The sequence below is a fragment of the Lycorma delicatula genome, chromosome 11, assembly GCF_047948215.1.
Source record: "Lycorma delicatula isolate Av1 chromosome 11, ASM4794821v1, whole genome shotgun sequence".
In the NCBI taxonomy this organism is placed as follows: Eukaryota; Metazoa; Arthropoda; class Insecta; order Hemiptera; family Fulgoridae; genus Lycorma; species Lycorma delicatula.
In genome coordinates, this window is record NC_134465.1 from 76,649,180 (window position 1) to 76,669,345 (window position 20,166).

The 20,166-nt window shown below is 27.7% G+C and overlaps 1 protein-coding gene across 9 annotated transcripts in view; it reads right to left on the bottom strand.

The window, feature by feature from the left end:
* Positions 1 to 9,289: 9,289 nt before the first annotated feature.
* The window catches only part of Clc (clathrin light chain), a 70,667-nt gene continuing 59,790 nt past the window's right edge, over positions 9,290 to 20,166 (bottom strand). For 3 of the 9 annotated variants that reach the window (XM_075378724.1, XM_075378723.1, XM_075378727.1), the window contains exon 8: positions 9,294 to 9,820. In XM_075378724.1, the coding sequence (XP_075234839.1) occupies positions 9,640 to 9,820 (181 nt within the window). In that variant the 3' untranslated portion in view covers positions 9,294 to 9,639. Of the gene's footprint in view, positions 9,821 to 20,166 lie in introns of all 9 variants that reach the window. The other 6 variants (XM_075378730.1, XM_075378731.1, XM_075378729.1 and 3 more) reach the window with 4 other exon arrangements.

Sequence of the window (20,166 nt, forward strand, 5' to 3'; positions counted from 1 at the left end):
ATCATCAAAATGGTTCGTTCCATTATAAAATAAGAATACAGATTCAAACACAGTTTAAGATTATTCTTTACTGGGCTGGTGCAGAGGATAGACATTATTTACTGTTGTTATTTATTACTTACAGCTGTAATATTTACAGTTGTAATGTTGACCAAAGATCACACCATGAATATACTAAACAGCTGTAGACTTATAAGTTACAGGGTAAAAGCAAAATTTGAAACTGAAAATATACAAGCTTACTAATGGAGTATTTATGTAAAATTTTAAATATATGAGCATAAGGTCAAAGTATTAAGGAATCCTATATCTGTTTCAGATGGTTCTTCAGCATTTATTGGAGTATGTATTTAAATGTTTAGTATATGCTCCCACTCCTTATCTTGACTTTCATTTATGGTGAATTTTTTCAAGGTTTTGGCTGGTTGTGTAAAATGATAATAGAGATCAGTTTTAGTTACTTCATCCTTGGTATTTGTGTGGTTTGGTGGTTGTTATTTTGTCTGAATAATACTATAATACTGTATTTTGTGAACTAACTAAATTTAAAAAAATATATTTTTAAATTAATATATCGATTTTAGACATCAATGAATTCTGAGGAGGTAGTTCAGTAGCATGTACAGAAATTTATAAAATATCGCTTTTAAATGGTTTCAACAAAACTGAGAATTTATAAATGGACATCAATACACACATCAAACAATTCTGGGAATGGGCGAGGGTTTTCCCTTAAGGAAGCTTTAGTCTTATTGAGATAGTTATTCAACAATATCTGAGGAAAGGAAATTTGTTGCAGTATATAATTTACTGGCCAACAAGGAATCGCTGATCAGTAAAGGGTTGGTCGCATCCCGGCATAAGAACGTTTGATTATCTAAGGGAATTAGACAGGATGAATGTGCACTGCCTGAAGTATTTAATTTGAGAGGGCTGTTTGTTTAATTTTGCCGTTATTCAAAATGCCCCTTTCCCTTAATCTGTGGACTGGAGTTATTCACAGGTTTTTGCCTGACATCATTAGATCCCTGTTACGGGCTTAGTTTTTAATCCAGTGGGTGTACAAAAAGCCCAATCTGGGACCAAGATGCTTATCAGAATGGTAAGCTGTTTAATTCTTCCTAATAACACAAAGATTGTTAAAAGAGTTTTCCACTTGAAAGGGAAACGGGTTAATACCATTATTATGCAACAGCCATACAAGTCATTCTGCTGTGCCTGCTTGAAAATGAGAGTACTATATGTGGATGTATACAATGTTATTAAACTGTACATTGCATGTCTAAATTATAACAGACATAAATTTTGTTTAGAAAATTATGAAGGTTTTTGTCCATTGAATATATAATGCATTAAGTTCTTGTCAAAAGAATTTTTATTGCTCACTGTATCAGTTTTAATAATATTTTCCTTAGAAAGGAATTTTATAATTTTTTTGAATTAGCAATTTCATAATAATAGAAAAAGGTTTATGAGTAGTAGTTTTGTTGATGATCAACAAAAAATACATTATGGCATGTTTTTAATAAAATTAACCAATCATATTGAAATATTTCTAGACACGTACTATCAAAACATTTTAAACTAAACAGTTTTCTAAAATTTTCTAAAAATTAATTTTGACAAAAATATTCTGATGTTTATCTCATGTCACACTACGTGCTTATTGCAAATTATAAAAAAAATTATTTTGGTAATTTTTCTATTTATATATCATTAAACAAAACTTCTTTAATCTATTTCTTTAAAAATATTGAAATTTTTTTTCTGAAAAAATTTCAAAAGAGAAATGGGGTTACAGGAAATATGTAAACGTCAATGTCCAGTTGTTGCTCTGCATTGAAAAACAACCAGATTGATGTAAATACCTACTATCAATAAGCAAGTTACAATAAAAAGGTAATACAATTTTCATTGCATATAAATATATTCTATTAAAAAAAAATACATGATGGAATAATTTAAATAATTTTTAATTAGTAAAATTATTAATGTTAACAATAATTAACAATTATTTTTAAAAAATTAGAAAATTAAATCTTATACAAATAATAATTTTAATTACAATTACAAAAATTAAATTATAGTGGTGACAGAAAAAAATAATTAAATTTTAATAAATACTTCATCATAAAAAAAAAACAATTTTAATCTTTTTTATAATATTTCATATATATACATATATAATTTTTTCAATAACTATAATACTAAATTTTTATACACACTCTAATTATACGTCAATATATTCTTTTTAATTCTAAATTCTGACTTCAATAGTTAAATTATTAAGAAAATTATGTAATCTTGATAGAATATGAATGAAATAAATTTTAATATTAATAACAAATAATGAATTATATTCACACACTTATTTTAAGAATAACGATAGATTCCATCTCAATATCATAAACAATTTACGAACTAAAAGTAAAACAACAAATGTCTTTTATACGAGCAAAGCTCCATAAAAACAAATAAATTTTTACATTGCAAATTACATTATGAATTTTAAATTATGCTGTCAATCAGCTGGGTCTTAAATCAACAAAATTACAGTTTTAACCATAAAAGATGTAGAAAAGACGCTAATGACTAAGAATCTATCAGTAATAAATGTAAATTAATAATAATAAATAAAACTTTTCCAAGTTTTTGAATTAATCAAAAAATATAATTCAGTAGATGATCCACATTTCAAGTGCAGGACGGCAGTTAAACACACAAATATGGTATGACATTAATGTCATTAAAATTCAACATATCTGGCTACCACATACTGTCAGATGTACAGGAAGTACCAACTTTGCTTAATTAAACTACACCAAAACAATTGAGTTGAATTTCTTAAAGGTTTAAAAGAAATAAGAATTGTATTGACATTCATTGTGGTAAGATGAACTCTATAAATATGAACTACAGAGGAAACCAGAATATCTCACAAGTCAGTTTTTAGATGTACTTGCATGGCTGTAAACAGTTTTGTTAAACAATATCGATTGTAAAGTAACAACTAGTCTGCTCAGCAAGGCAAAATAAATGAATAAAAATCCAAAGAAAATTTCAGTCATAAGTCAATTTGGTAAGATCCCACTAGAATACTATTACAAAAATTTATTAGACCAAATACAAAAATTTGAAAAAATTTATAAACTGCCTCAATAGGATTCAGTTTTTGTATGCTATTTTTAGCGTGGCTGTACTGGAATATATTATAAATAAATAAAATGAAAATATATAAGGTTACTTAAAAAACAAGACAATCTTGGTTTTAAGGTTGAAGGTCATTTTATCTACATACAGTGTTCCTTGGATGGTATTAAAATCACATGGGTAGACACCATTTTATTATTATATGATTTGCTCCATGATGACACACAGTAAATTATGTTTAGTAATATGGTGCAATGATAAGGACCATTTATGGTATTATGGACCGATCAGTAATTAGAATTTTAGCTGTGGAAAAAGAGCTGAAGGTCAAATTTTTTTTTTATAAAGGATTCAGATGCAAAACATTTCAGAATAGGATGCGGACAATCACCAAAGAAAAAAATGCTGCCCTTTACTTGAATACTACTTTCCGAAACATGCAATGACTGAACTAGAAATTCTCAGGGCAAGCATTTAAAAAAATTTGTGCATTCACTATATATAATACATGGTCCTTGACATCACTAAGTGAAATAATTATTTTCAACACTAAGCAGTGGCTCCTAATCTTCTTAACCTATTGATAAATGCACAATTAATCCATAGCTCAGTTATTGCTCATATTATGAAAATACTAATATAGCAATGGTGTAATAAACAATTATTGTCTTATTGCACGGAGAGCGCACCTCTGTATGACTGATGCAACTGCCACTTGACTGGCAGTTGCCAGCTGGCAACTGCCAGTTGCCAGCTGGCAACTGCCAGTTGCCAACTTACCACATAACTTGGATGGCGTATGTTATGTGGTCTTACATCGCAAATTTAAACTGCCGAGGAACATATGACATGTCCTAGGAAATAACAAGAATGTCCTGGACCAGCTATTGTTACTTCTAAGAAGAATTAACATACTTAAGATTTAACCCGTCATAGATTTTGATGATATTTCTGTTTTTCGCATTACACATATTATCGTAACTGTTTTGTTTTCTTTACTATTACAATTATATTATCTTAGTTTTCATCACAGTTTTAACCCTATTTTACTAATATTTTATATCCAAGAAGGAGCCTCTTATATTATTTTAACCTGAGCAATGAAAACACAAAAGTGTTTTTTGTCCAAAAAATATTTATTTGTCTTTAAAAACCAAACACCATTATAGCAGGGTAATAATGTAGTTGCATTTATAATGTACATATTTTAATTTGCTAGACGTGTTGTTTTTAATTTTCTGGCTACAAAGTAAAATATTTTTGCTCTAAACTAGAAAATTTATTTTCTAGTAATGAAATTCAGTTAACTCTGCAGAAGTTCCTTAGACTCGCTAATGTTCCTGTGGGAATGTAACTTTACAAGCTATGATTTCATCAGTCTAAATAAGATTTTGACCAGTATAACTGTAATCAAAGATAAAATAATTCTTGGGCCAAAAAGAAATTGCACTGAAATTCCAAACGTCATTTGGAAATGCATTTTGGAGTAAATGTAATAGAAAAACGTTTTATAGTTAATCAACAATAACCCCAGGAATACCAAGTAGGCATTCCAACTGCCCATACCTTACAGTTTTATCGATTTTACAGGAACATTTTCGTTTTAAAATCATTTCTTCTGAAGCAAGTGTCAAAAACAGTGTTTTGCGGAAAAGGTAAAAAGGTAATGAAAAATGCACATTTTTACATGTACCAGATAGAAAAGTTACAAGTGGACTCTTGCAACTTCCCGATTTGTAATCAGGACATACGAATGAATGTCAACACGTTTTAACACTGGCCATTTTACTACATTCAAGAGCTTTATTTCTTTAAAATTTAATTTAATTCTGCGTAAATAATATTTCATGATTTACACACAAAATAATTTTGTTCATCGTAATTATTTGTAAGTATTGTGGTAAACCTGCAATTTGAATAAACTGATTTACAGCCATCTTGGATATTTCTTGTGTGTTGATTTCTAGCATTAGTTTCTTTATGCATGAGTAAAAAATGAGTTCCAGCAATTGTGATTTATCTATAAAAGAGTTTTAGAAAATTTGGAATCTGATAGTGAATGTGAAATTATTAGTGGGGAAATAATGAGTAAAAATGAAGATGATGTTATAGACTTAGAAGTAAACAAAATCGTGATGATATACTAGCGAGGAAGAAAATTGTAGTAGTGAAGAAACTGAAGAAAAGGTCCAGAAATTTGTACCTAAGTAGGTTGATCTTGTGTAAATAAACCTAAAGTTACTAGACTAAACTGAGGGGATGTCCTGGTGTAAAAGACACCAGTATCTTTACAACTACTGTAGATGCTTTTAAATTATTTATATCACCAGATATTGTCCAATCTATTGTTTTACATACAAATGAAGAGGCAATAAGGTAATATACAACTGACAAATGAGACTGAAGACTATGCGTTTATAGGTACAAAAGAGACAGGGCAGTAAGTATTGTTGATTTGTGGTCTCCTGTGAATGGTTGACGTCTACTATAGTATAATGAGTCTGAACAAGATTTCAACAGTTGTTAAAAATTATACAATTTGATAATAAAAACACTACAATCCTACTATCCTAGTAAACTTACAATCCTAGAATAACTTAACATTAGATAAAATGTTGAGCCTTTTTAGCGGTCGTTGCCCTTTAAACCAGGTAAGTATTGAGATGTTAATTACGATGATTTCTATTACAAATGTTCTAAATATGTAAGCATATATGCTGGTAAACATGTAAATACACCACATAGATTTAATTCTAGTGCAGCTGTTGTCAATCGGTAACTCCACTAAAAGACCTGGTTGAAATGTAACAACAGACAGATACTACACTGCTGTTGAAATCTAGCAGAAACACTGATTTCAGATTAACATCAGTAGGGACATTACAAACTAAGTTTAAACACATACCTTCACTTATTACAAGTTAAACTAATAGAGATCTCTACTCGTCTGGTTTTTAGTAACACATCCGTCCACAAAACAAAGTTAGTTTGGTATTTTACATTACAAAACAAAAATCCAAGAGAAATTTAATTATGCTCTCCATCATGTATACACAACTCAAGGTGAAAAGAAAAGAAATTATACAAATCTTTGTACAATTCTTTAAAAGGTGGTATTGATAAAATTGGCCAAAAGACCCGTGCTTATAGCTCAACAAAAACAAAAAAAGATCAACAAGACAACGGCCATTATCCATGTTACTTTGTTATGTACGTGAAATAATTTCTTTTATACTTTTTGACCTGCAGTACAAAGTGTGAAACTGTAAAAAAAAAAAATCAGGAGAAAGATGTTTCTTTTGGACGTTACATAAATACCTAAATCCAGGAGTAAAAAAAAAGCAAAGGATAATGTGAGCAAACAATTTCAATATTGACATTCCTGCAACAGAGATACGTGCAAGAAGCATTCAGAAACTGTAGTAAACTGAACTGAATGTGTATTGTCTTAACAGGGGTAGTTTATATTTTATTGGAACCAATGAAGCCAGACTGCTGTGGCAGACTGCTGTGGGCTCTAGGAATCCCCCTTGGTAATCATTGTAACAAATAAAAGCTTGGTATTCCAAGGGTTAAGTTATAAAAAATATATTTAATGAATCAATTGACAAAAAACTACCAAAGTTCTACATAAACTATGAAACATTTTTTTGCCTTTTTTGTTTTGCTATATCCCTAAATACAGGGTCATCAAAAAAGGTTGCATAGGGATATATAATTTTGTTTTTATAACTGAGAACTGGAACTGCAAAGAAATTGGAATATCTATTTTTTATAGACAAAACCTTGAGCTGATGCACACAATGGCAAGCCAGTATTCTGGTTACAGAATACATATAACTGTTCAAAGGACTTTCCTGTGTGTTTATGGCAATGAACCCCGTCTTCCAAATAGCATTAGACGGTGGTACAAGCAGTTTATGTAATATGGCAATGTGGAAGTGAAAAAGTCCCCCACACACCAAAAATAAAGTGACGAAGCAGTTGAGTGTATATGACAAAGTTGTTAATATGTTGTACAAGCATTTATACCTTCACGCTTACAAAATTCAGCTTAAACAACAAATTAAAATTTGTTGAATTCACAATTATTGTACGTTTGCAGTGCAACTAGCTCATATTAAAAATTCTACGATTTTTAAACATGAAAATCATATATAAATTTTTTTTAAACTGCTGCAACCGTTTTTGATTACCTTTATTTACATGCCATCAAATGTGAATTAATTGCACCTTTATTTCCATTAATGCTGGGAATTAAAGCCAGGTAAACAAAGCCAATAGACAACTTTTTATTTAAATAAAGGTAGAATATTTAATGATGAACAGGCCTTTACTTCATCTGATACACACTTTGAACAACCCCGAACAATTACTTTGAACAATTCCATTGGCACAAAGGGTTGCTACTGTACTGAGCTTAAATAAAATATATACCCTCCTGGCTACTAGGAAATCAGCATGTTGCAGATGGAAGGCAGAGTAACCGTCCTAGCTATATTTATGTCTCTGACCGGTTCAGTTTACAGTTTCACAGGACCATAGTTAAAATTTTTCATTCATTATAAAATATTTTATAAATAATTTTATATACCTATCATATTATAAATTGGATTATGAAACAAAATATTTTTTCAGATATTTGACACTGTAATTATTTACAATAAAAATCATGATATGGTTTAATTCAAGTATACAACAAAGATAATGATATCAGTCAAAAAGGAATTAAATATACATCTAAAGGAACATAACCTACCAATTTGAGGAAATTTTTGTTAAACTGCAAAGTAATATAGTCGTCAAAAGCAAATTATCATAAGCAAGAACTCTTGCGTAAAAAAAATCTAATATTAAACAAAATGATTAAAAAATACAAAGAAATTCTTAAAATATCTTTGAGTGCAGCAAACATGCACATTAAAGAATACAGAAAAACAAAAAATATGTTGGTTACATAAAAAAATGTTGAATATAAATTGAATGTTAGGACCTGAAATAAAGATTTAAAATGAACAGAAAAGTTCATGGTAGAAACCATGTAACCATATAATTAAGCACTTGACATATGAAACTTAGAATTAAGATGTATGAGTTAATGGTAAGAAATTAGTACAGTAGAAAGGAATGTAGAAGTGCATCAAACTGAAGGCAAAAAATTATATAATTAAAGGTTTACCTTTTTTTAATAGCAAGTTATTCCTACCTATTTGCTTTTGGATTCAAGAAATTCCCCTTCCATTAATCAATTCCTTCTCATCAAACTGGGTATCATTAATACCTTTTAAGCAGTAATTTCCTGTTGCATATATAAGTGATGTCTGTGGGGACTAATATTTATGATTTCTTATTCTTTTTACTCTACTTTCTTCATAAGTAAAAAAAAATTCCGGTGGTATATTTTTTTTTTTACAAAAAGGTCAGCAAATGCATAAAAAAAAAGTTTTAACAATACTTTATCATTAAAAATATTTTACCTATTCTAGCTTCAATCCAGTTCCTTTGTTTAACACAAAATAAAATATAAATAAATATAGCTTTAGAAAATAAAATAAAACCCAATAATTTTTACCAGATTAGTTGATGACCATTGACTCAAGCACAGCTTTGCGGATTTAAATAATTAAAATTTTCATAATACAAAAACATTATAAATTCAATTATATTTTTTATAAATACAAAAAATCAACTTAGATGAAATGTTTTATACACCACATTACTAAACCAAGATTACATATTTTTAATAATAATATTAAGATTTATTACATTAATAAATTCTATTAACAAACAAATTATTTTTTTATACTATAATATGTACTTTGTAAATATATATTTATTTTATAAACACTTGCAATACATAATTTATACATAAGTAAATAACAAGTATTAATTTTATCAGCTACATCAGAATACTGTCTTTAGCTGTAAACATTATTCTTTTTAATCTGAATGAGTATATATATATATATATATATATATATATATATATATATATATATATATATATAAAATAAACTTTTTAATACTATTCATAATAAAACAAAATGTAATAACTGAAAATAAATTATATTACAATCACTTATTTTCTATATGTTTATTTTTATGTCATACCTTTTGGAAAATTACAACTATACTGCATGAAACATTAAATGTAACAAAAATGAGATGTAATAATTTCATATGAAAATCAATTAATTTTTATTGTTGTAATTTCAATAATTGATAAAATTACAACTTACATAATAAATTGTAATTTTAATAATTATTAAATTACAATTTATGTAATAAATAATAATAATAAAATATAACACATATGTGTATATAATACATCAGGTTTACCAAAATTGCACAGATAGTAGATTGTAAAAATAAAACATAAGAACAATAATTAATGGTTATTATCGTTTCATCATCGTCAGTTTTAATTAATTAAACTCATGAAAAAACCAATTTACCGATTTTTCATATTCAAATTAACTTAATTTAGATTTAGCCTTGTTTAGCTGTAGGTGGATTTTGTTTTAATTGTAATATTATCGAACGCATACGTGATACATCTTTACTTGTTCGAGTTGATTTTGGATTAAAATCACACAATTTTGCGATTCTTTCCCACTCCGTACCCGGTTCAATTGCACCTGCTTCAGCAACAAATTGTTTCTCTGCATTTCTAAAAAAAAAAGAAAAAGATTTATAAAAATATTGAAATTGATATACACACATTAGTATAAAAATTACCAAATTCTAATTTATTTTTTTTTTTGGAATTTATTTTAATTTGAATTTTTTTCTTTTTGAATTCTTACAATAATCATGACACAAACATAAGGCAGCAATATGGAGAAATAAAAGAAATTTTTTTTGCAGCAAAAATTGATATTAATAAATACTTTTTCTTATGATTTTTAAAGGATATCCCCATAAATTATGTTGAAAAACTACTACAAGGGTAAGTGAAATATAAACAAGACTTTTGTCTTTATACCTTGCTTGTGAACCTGAGAGGACTGATGTGAAGGGTCATTGATGGTGTAAGTGTAGTGAGGGGGATGGATGGCTCCAGCCACTTTGACACTCCTGTCTTTCTGATAGCATCTTGTCGAAGTAAAAGTTTCCACTGTTGCCTGTGTAATGTATTGTCTTAAAGTTTCTCATGAATTTGTACACCAAACCCAAACTCTCAATAGATTCTGATTAGACTGCGTGCACAGTTTGAAGTTATGATGTCACATACTTGACTCTATGACTGGACCAGCAAATTTAAAGGACAAAACATTCTATTGATCTGTAATTCACTAAGACGATCAGTACCTTACAGTCAATGAAATTGCTTCAGAATTGGATATATTAATCATGGAAATAACCATTTAATTACCATAAACCATGTATGGATTTACATATGGTTTCAGGAAAGATGGGTTCTAAGAGTTTTACCCGAAATCAGATACAGGCCTGACAGGAAATTTGTCAAGAGGCTCCTAAATTGATTTTGACAAAGGAATTTTTTTTTGTCAAAGTACACGTGAAATTTTGTTCATCAAAACTTTGAATGGTGCGAACTACTGCCACAGCAGCAATCAAACAGAGCAGTTCATGAGCAATTGGCTCATGACGTGTTCTCAAATTTTTTATAAAGGGATCCACACAAGCTTCCCACTCTTGGGAAAAATGTGTACAACTTGAGGGAGTCCATGAAATAAAACAATAAATATGTTTTGTATTTTTATTTTGTATTAGCAGATCTTAAAAAGAGTAAGTCTGCTTATATAAAGTCTGGTTTATATTTGACTTGAGTGCAGCAATTCTAGCAGCAAACATGCACATTAAAGAATATAGAAAAACAGAAAATATGTGTGAAAAACATTAAAAAATGTTGAACATAAATTGAATGTTAGGACCTGAAACAAAGATTTAAAATGAACAGAAAAGTTAATTTTAATCTCACAGATTATATAGGTTAAAAGAACTATAAAACACAATCCCATTGGCTTCATATCTATTATATTAAAATATATTTTATCATAAAACTATGATACGCTCTTGCGTTTTTTTTTTCAGAGTTATCTGACAATACAGTGTTTGACCAGCCTATTTAACCAATACGTTTACGTGCTTTCCATTCCTTATGAAGTCATTTTAATTTTGTCTATATTTGTGGAAGCATAAATCCCAAAGAGAGATCTTGCAGTCAGACTGATAGATTTAAAATGTGCATTTTGAATAAACAATTGACATCCTTACTTTGAAAGCGGTTTGATTAATATAATTCCATTTCTTATGCAAGTTTCCAGAGTATCCTTTCAGGAGTAAATATTACCAGATATATTCAAACAGGTTGCGAGTGTGGTTTCTCTTTTATACATAATTTATTCTGAATCGGCTACAGAGAGATCCAAAAGTTGCACATATCAAAGTAATAAAAAAAATAAGACATTAAGCAATAATTTTTGAAGATTGATTTATTTTCACAATATATGTTCAAAATGGCTGCCCTGTTCAGTAATGCATATACGAATTCTTTTTACCATGTTTTTCTTTATCCAGTTCCTTCAATTCCTGAAACATGGCGAACAAAATATGCACAAAACTGTAACTGCTTCATCGCTCTCTGAGTAATTCCATATGAAATCTGAAGAGTACGCTGATAATGATCCTCAAGCTTTTTGAAGATAAACACTGCATCACATTCTTAACCTTAGCCGGTTTAGCATCAGTCAAAATGGCCACTTCTTGTCTGCAACTGATCCGCAGAGCGGATCTCATCTCGTCATGGTTGAATTGTTAGGTAGTGTCACACTCAGATATTTTCCATGAAATTGATCTACGACATAAAAACAACTGGAAAAATAATATTCAACAATGAAAACTAGTGCTTTTGGGAAAACAACATGTTTACCAAGCAATAAACAAAGCACTACTGCAAGTGCTGTTTGATCAATACACATCACAATGGTGTTTAGGTTTGTTGTTAATACCCATGATGCTATCTAGCGATAGCCGATAGAAGTTTCTTAACTATACTACTATTTATAGACACTTTAATTTTGATGTGCACGACTTTTTGATCTCTCTGTATAACCCATTTCACAAAAGTGGTATCGTGTAATTCTGTCCAAAGTAATGATATCTAAAAAATATCATCGGTTATTTGTTTTTTAATTGACTTAACTTTGGAGAAACAATTTTGCTAACTTCCATGGAGTTCTTAAATATTAGTTTTTTATCAGGAAGGTCCTAAATTCAAACTGAGATATAGAATTTCCATATCATATTTTTTTCAGAATTTCCATAAGTTGTTCGCAGAAAATAAAATGTTCAATTATGATGTTTTTTAACGATCTAAAATATAGTCTGCATGATTATTGGAAAATTATTATTATTATTACAAATAGCAACCAAAATTCATAATCTCTACGCCATTATCAGTGAATGATAACACCATAAATTAACATGCTACACATTGATACTAGTTTATAGTATGTGTAAACCAGTATAATTCATATGTATTTTTGTAGTTATATTTTCAAGAATAAATTAAAGGATCTAGCGTTAAGATCATCCAAAGTTAAAAATAATTTAATAAAATTTCTGAAAAATGTCTATCTTTCTAAGTCTACATAACGAATAAAGTATACAAACTTACAATGTTTATTCTTAATAAAATACAGTAGTTTTCTTTTACGAATATGTAAACTCTTCACATTTCAGTTCTAATAGATTTACCTTCATACTTAAGTAAAAACGTATAAACCACATCAAATTTTAATTTCTTGCATTTTTTAAATTAGTTTTAGAAATGTTTTTGCTGAACTAATTTTCAAATCAGAGAATTACCAAGAAATTTATCAAAAGCAAAATTGATTTCAGATACACCCCACACATTTCCATTCGAACAAATAAGGCTTCTTCACAAGTGAAACTGATTTTTAACCATACCATTTACAGTACATAAATCAGTATATAATTATTGAACACTGTGTTCCATACAACAGTGCGAATACCTTACTTTTTAAGTTAGTCTTATGAAACAATAAAATAATTTCTATAAACCTTCCAGAGAATATAACGTTGAATGACAGAAACAAATTCACACACACACACACTTTTTTTTAAAGCAATTATTTTAATAACCATACTCCTCTGTACCAATACAAATTAATCTATATTTAATAGATCAACCCTAAGTACAGAGTAAATTCAGTGAAATGGCTGGCACATCATTTTGCTTTGCTTAAGTTTTACTTAAGTGTTTTGTTTTTACTTTAAAAGTTTTAATTTTTATCTTTGTTTTAATTATATTTTTACATTTTAATTTTAACTTAATTGATTAATCATTATAATTTTAAACAATTTTTTTCTATTTTATGTTTTTTAACTCTTGTTTTGATTATAATTTTAATAAATTTTTAATCTACATAAAAGTTTTTATCTAAGATATTAAAGTATAAGATTTTAAATTTAATTTAAAGATTTTTAATACAATTTAATTGGTTTAAAATAAGAGAATAAGTGGTATGTTATCATGGATTGCAAGTTTATGATGGTTTTTGTAATATATATATATAAATGTATGCAGTTGAAGATTTAAATCAAGTTCACAAAAAAATGTCTGTTTGTGTAATGAAATAAGGTAAGTCATCCTATTTCAATTACTCTGTTCTTAGGGTTACCCATTAAGTGTAAATTAATATATATATATAATTCTGTTACATAGTATCATATGCCACATGTTTCTGGAGACAAACAATATTTTCCTTAAGAAAGCGTAAGACTATTCTCACATAACTATTAAGTTGCTGAAAGATAAGCAGTTAGTTCTACCATATAATTGAGCTGAGCATTCCTACTCCCAACTCATCTTTTTGGTTTCAAATTACAAATACAATAATCTTCTCTAGTTTCAGTATGTAATTGACAAACATGTACAACTGAAAAAATAATCTAAATAAAAAGTATTATCAAAGTCATAATTTGGTTTTAATAAATTATTATTATTAATCGTCAACAACGGCAAGTTCTTCAAAATAAAAGTACAAACTTTCAAGAACATTCAGCAATAACATTTCTGATTTCAGACAGTTTTTCATGACTGTCAAACAATACGGCAAAAACAGTATGTATTGCGCAAATTTTTACAAGCAAATTCAAAAAGTGAAAGAATAAATATTACTGATAACTGATGCAAAGGATGACCGATTGAGGTTTCAATGCTAGTTGTGAAATCTCTCATATTTTTAAGTAAACATGTGAGCTTCACCAAAAAGAATAGTTAAAAGTTATAATATAAGGAAAGGTACATTGTAAAAATCACTCTACTATTCGTAGTAAATTATAATCATAAAACACGTGCAGCAAGACGGGTTTCAAAGACAGCTTACTGACAAATGGCTTTTCATTGTATTAGTATGTAACTCAAACAATATTAAGATGAATTTTTATTAACAGTGAGTCGTGATATGACCTGGATCCATTACACATGAGCTGGAATCCAGCTAACAAGTTGAAGCATACTAGTCCTCCGATCAAGACCAATTTATCAAACAATAAATGTTAAAGGTCCAATTTTCTGTGATTTTTTGGAAGATGTACGTAGTATCCATTATTACAAAGAAAAAGATCGTTCTTCATAATAATGCTTGTCTATGCATGTCACGACCGATAAACAAAAACACTAAAAAATTAGAATGCAAGATTCTTCAGCTAAATCCCTCTTATAGTGCAGATTTATTTCTTGGTATCAAGACCTCAAAAGAAATAAAGTTTCACAGCAAAAAATAAATAAAAATAAATGTACTAAACTGCTGAGATCTTAAGACAATGAACAGTTTGCTGCTTGTAAACAAAAACTAGCCGATTGATGGGAAGTGTAATTCATAGCAGGTATAAAAAATAAATACAGCTGAAGTTTGAATAAAAGTATGTCATATAAAACCTATTTCCATCTTAGAATTATATACAAAATATCATTACTCATAAAAAAATGTTACAGTTTTTTTCCTATTATCACATAACAAAAATTTTTTATGTTAAATAATAAATTTTATTACCATATTTGATATTCATCCCATTTTATATACCAAATTATTAGTATTATGTGACAAGTTATATCAGCAATTAAAGATACCAAATTTGAAAAAAAAAAAATTCTCAGATAATTAAGAAACACTACTGTAAATCAAAATACAAAGAAATTTTATGAAGTGATAGTTAATGTAATAGTATCTGATTAAAAATTAGTATGCAGAAATGTATTTCTCAGTGGATATTAACACACAGGTGAAAAAAACATTTATATTAATTACATCTACATAATTAAGAATTACTATTTCAATTCATTGCAATTTACAATGAAAGAGCTAATGATAGAATAAATAATAAATAAAATGTTACAAACTTGCAGATAAACATTAACTTACACATACTACAAACAAATCACACAGAAAAAAAGACAAATATTATGTTTTAAAAGGTTTATCTTTAATCGTTACAATCTGTTTTATTTATTTACATCAATTAATGCAATAAGATACAAGATCAAACCCCTTATTTCGTAACTAATTATGAAAATTTCAAGAAAGAAACTGTAGTGTTGGCCAATATTACCATGTAAAAAGCAGTATTCTATAAGAGTAGAGAACTAAACATGTCCTACAGAGCTACGATTGTTTATTTCATTTCCCAGAGTCTATTGTAATAATAAAAGAGTAGAATAGCAGCAGCAGAATGGGCCAGAAAGTTTGAAATGTTTAGAGATGCATTTATTAAACAGTAGAAAATAGTTCAAATTTTTAAAATTCACTAAGCTGTATTGTAGGTGTGTTTCAATGACATTTACGTATAATTCTGTAATTTCTAACCTGTTTTTGAACAATTTTTTTTTTTTGAAAGAGAATCTTTCCCTGGCGGTCCCATATAATTTTATCAAAATCATTATATAACTTTTTTTTTTGGATAGATATTCAGCAATAAGCAAAGCTGATAATCTCTAAAGTGATTTCACATCATGTGGTTTATTTAGTACTTCTATATGCTCCAGAACATAGAAAGCTAAATATAAATAACTCTTATATATTTTTTTATATTTGTCTAGGCATAACTTTTGATCAAAAGTTAAATACTTCTGTTGCAAAGTATTATCAAGTTACATGTATTTAGGGTATATTTTTATATATGAACCAAGATAAATAGAGTATTACTTTTTTTTTTGTTTTTTTAATTCTGGGAAATGATTCATGTAATTAATACAAAACAAAAAAATGACAGAAAATTTTATAGCATATTTAACCTCTTGAATTCTGAATAGTGCAAGAACTTGGAGAATCTAACTTTATAAAAGATTTTAATACTGTAGGCGATTCAAAAGTTTCATTTAAGATGTGTGTGTTTTGGACAATGTTTTTTTTCAGGTTAAGCGTAGATTCATCTTTCTAGATACATTAAAAACCAAAACAAGAGAATGGAGTACTAAGACTCCTCATATTTATCATGAAATAGTCAAAACGTTATTTCAAAAATTTAGTGTTCCGTGCATGATTTGTCATGAAGAATGATTTAGCATTTTTTTTCCAGAAACATTACCAACAGAATTTTATTCAGAATTAAAAATAGTGTCATATATTTCATAACTTTGCTTGAGATTTAAGAGCAAAACTACTGGTTGTAGTGCATGATGCACTACATGCCACATTGTTGATTTGACTAGGCAGTTATGTGAATAATTGATAATCATATTTTCGGCAGACTCTGACTTCTGCAGTTCCTCGTAATCTTTTGCTACCATTTTTTTATTTTTGGGGGTCATCTGATAAAACTGTTTTACATAACCGGCATACTTTGGATAAATTGAAAGAAAATATTAAATACAGCATCTTTGAACATCAGTATGATTCTAAGGAAAGTTACATTGAACATGTGAAGAAATGTAGGCATCAACACTGAAGGTGGACATTTTGAACGTTTATTACAACATGTAAATAGAAAAAAAATTAAAAGTACAGACTGCTCAATTTCCTGTTATATAATTAAATTACTCTTTCATAAATAGTATGCTTTTCATGCGAGTTGAGCAACTCAAATAACACCGAATATGTAAGATATTGGAATGCTAATAAAAATTTAGAAAAAATGACAAAGTTTTTTCATAATGCCTAAACAGTAACTGAGCAATAATCACAAAATTCCAAAACAATGTTTATAAAATTTTAGGTACCACTATATTATTTAATGTTTTGCTATTTTATAATGCTTACTTTGACACGTTCAATCTAATCAGTTTTTCAGATAAGAAATACAACAAAACTTTAGCTCAACTTATCAGGAGATATTAGAAGGAAGAAAAATGCATTATTGATTGTACTTTTTACTGATTCTTACTTTTTTTTAAATTTAAGAAGCATAATAAGGAAAAGAGAGAATAAAACAAGTTTAAAAGATCTAAATGTACTAAGTAATTTTAATTAAATCACTACAAGAGGGAAAAAAAATTATATTAATAATTATAATATTAATAATCAATTATTATTAATAAAAGAAGAAAACCATTAAAAACAAGAAGAAAAAATTAAATAAAAAACAAAAATAATTTATTAATAAAGACAACACCAAAAACAGTTCTATAACATAAAATGTAAAAAGATTTAAATATCTTAAAGAACATAAACAAGGAAAGAAAGACTTTCTAAAGTAAAAAAAAACTTAATAAAGTAAACACCCACAAGCTAAAGAAAACAAGTGTAAAAAACAAAAAGTTTCAAAAAAGTAAAAACTTAAACCAATCAGGAAATTTAACAAGTAAGTTTTAATAAAGCCAAGCAGAAAAAATATAATTTTTTATATTATTATAATTGTTATAATTTTTTATCTGCCATCTCAGATAAAAATCTTTTCTGAGGATAAGAAAATAAAAAAAATAATGTTAATCAAATTTAATTCAAATCCACACAGTACTATAACATTGGCTAGCCAAGATACTTGGTACATTTTATCCTATTTAATTTTTTATCAAATCTGTCATCATATTTTTTATATATGTAGTTTTTAATAATTTTTTAAATTTAAAAAAATTTTTAATTTATATATTTTTAAAAAAGCTTTTAATTTGTGATTTTTATATTTTAATTTTAATTTTAAAAAAATGTTTCATATATTATTAACAAATTTTTATATATATTTATATTTGAGAATAATATGTAGTTTGCTATAAACATTTAAAAAGTAAATTACAACTGTAGAAGTGGGTTGCCACAAAAGCGCTATTGTAAGATATGAAAAAATAAGGTGTCATCTAATTTATAATTTCTGTACTAAGGTGGATCAAGTTGGATTATATATATATTAGTACAGAGGGATATGGGTCTAGAAAAGATTGACTTAAAAAAATTATATATAGATATATTTATATTCAGGAGGAAAGGGAAATAATTTGGAAACTGATTCTAGAACTTGAAATAACAAAAAAAGTTCTTACAAACATATCTACAAAAATGCTTCGTTATCGAGTTACAGCTAGTGAAAAATTTTACTCAGATTTCAGTTCCCCCCAGTGAAATGAGGTCATACTGAAATTTCTGAAGTGCTATATACAGGGGAAACTTGGTTTCTCATGTTTTTTGACCTGAAAAATCAAATGGAATTACTAAAAACATCCGTTTTTAATTTTTACAAATACATAACATGTTGATTTTTTTTCTTTTAAGGAGACTTAACTACATCAATTTTCTCCAAATTAAATTCTCTACAAGATTTGATGATAAGATATGCATTTATTAATCATTTAACAATGTTATTGTATTTCAAACCCAAAAAGACTTGTTTTCGTCAGTGAATCTTTGTTTTACATTGGATATGAAAACTAGTTTTATTTTATTTTTTAGGTAAAAAAATATAATAAACTTCTTATATATTGTCTAAAAAATTTCAGTAAGACTTTATTTCACCCGAGGAACTGAAATCCAGGCAAAATTTTTCGCTAGAAAAATTTTAGAGAGAGAGAGAGAGAGCGTGAGTGAGAGAAAGTGTCATTCAACATTCTTCTGATAATCGAGCTGTCTTCATTTGAAAATTCAAGATTACCTGAAAAACTTGAGATAAAATGTATTCCATATTCCTGCTTTCTACTTAATCTTAGTTCAAGGTCAGGATATTATACTGTATTCAGTTAGCTTATATAGTGAAAAATAAACAAACATGCATTTGTGTGAGCAAGTTCATCATGATTCTGTTGAGTTATGGTTTTTTCAGGTTAAGCGTGGTTTCATATTTCTAGATAATTCCAAACAAAAACAAGAAAATGGAGTAGTAAGACTCCTCATATTTATCATGAAATACAGTAAAAGTTATTTTCAAAAATTTGGTGTTCGGTGCATGATTTGTGATAAAGAATGATTTGAACTTTTTTTTTCCAGAAACATTACCAACAGAATTTTATTGGGAATTAAAAATAGTGTCACAAATTTCATAAAAAGCTTTAATTAAAAAATTTAACTTTAAATAGATGAGTTAGCAAGACCCAGTAGTAAAGCCGTAGTTTGATAACCTCCCTATTAATGTGAACTCAACCCGATTGAGTTAATTTGGGGACAAATCATAAGTTACATAACATCATTTTACAATATCTGATGATAAAGATTTATGCTTAAAAGGAATTGATAAAACGGGCCAACAAGAATGGAAAACTACATAAAAAATGTAACAGATACTACTAAACTAAATTATTGAGAATTAATTGGATAATGTAACAGAAAAAAGAATTGAGCCTCTCATTGTACCTCTTAATACTGACAGCAGTACAGATTTCTCGCAATCAAATGATGAAAACTGAATTGAATTTATTATTTATTATCATGCAAATTTAATCTAAAATATAAGTAAACTTTTACTATTAGTGGACAACTGACAATTTCCTAACTCTTAAAAATCTCAAGGAAGCTACAACAATAACGATTTTAATGAATAAAATATTCAGATGTGCTGAACAAGGTAAGAAATATTTATTGATCATTCAACATGTCTTTATTT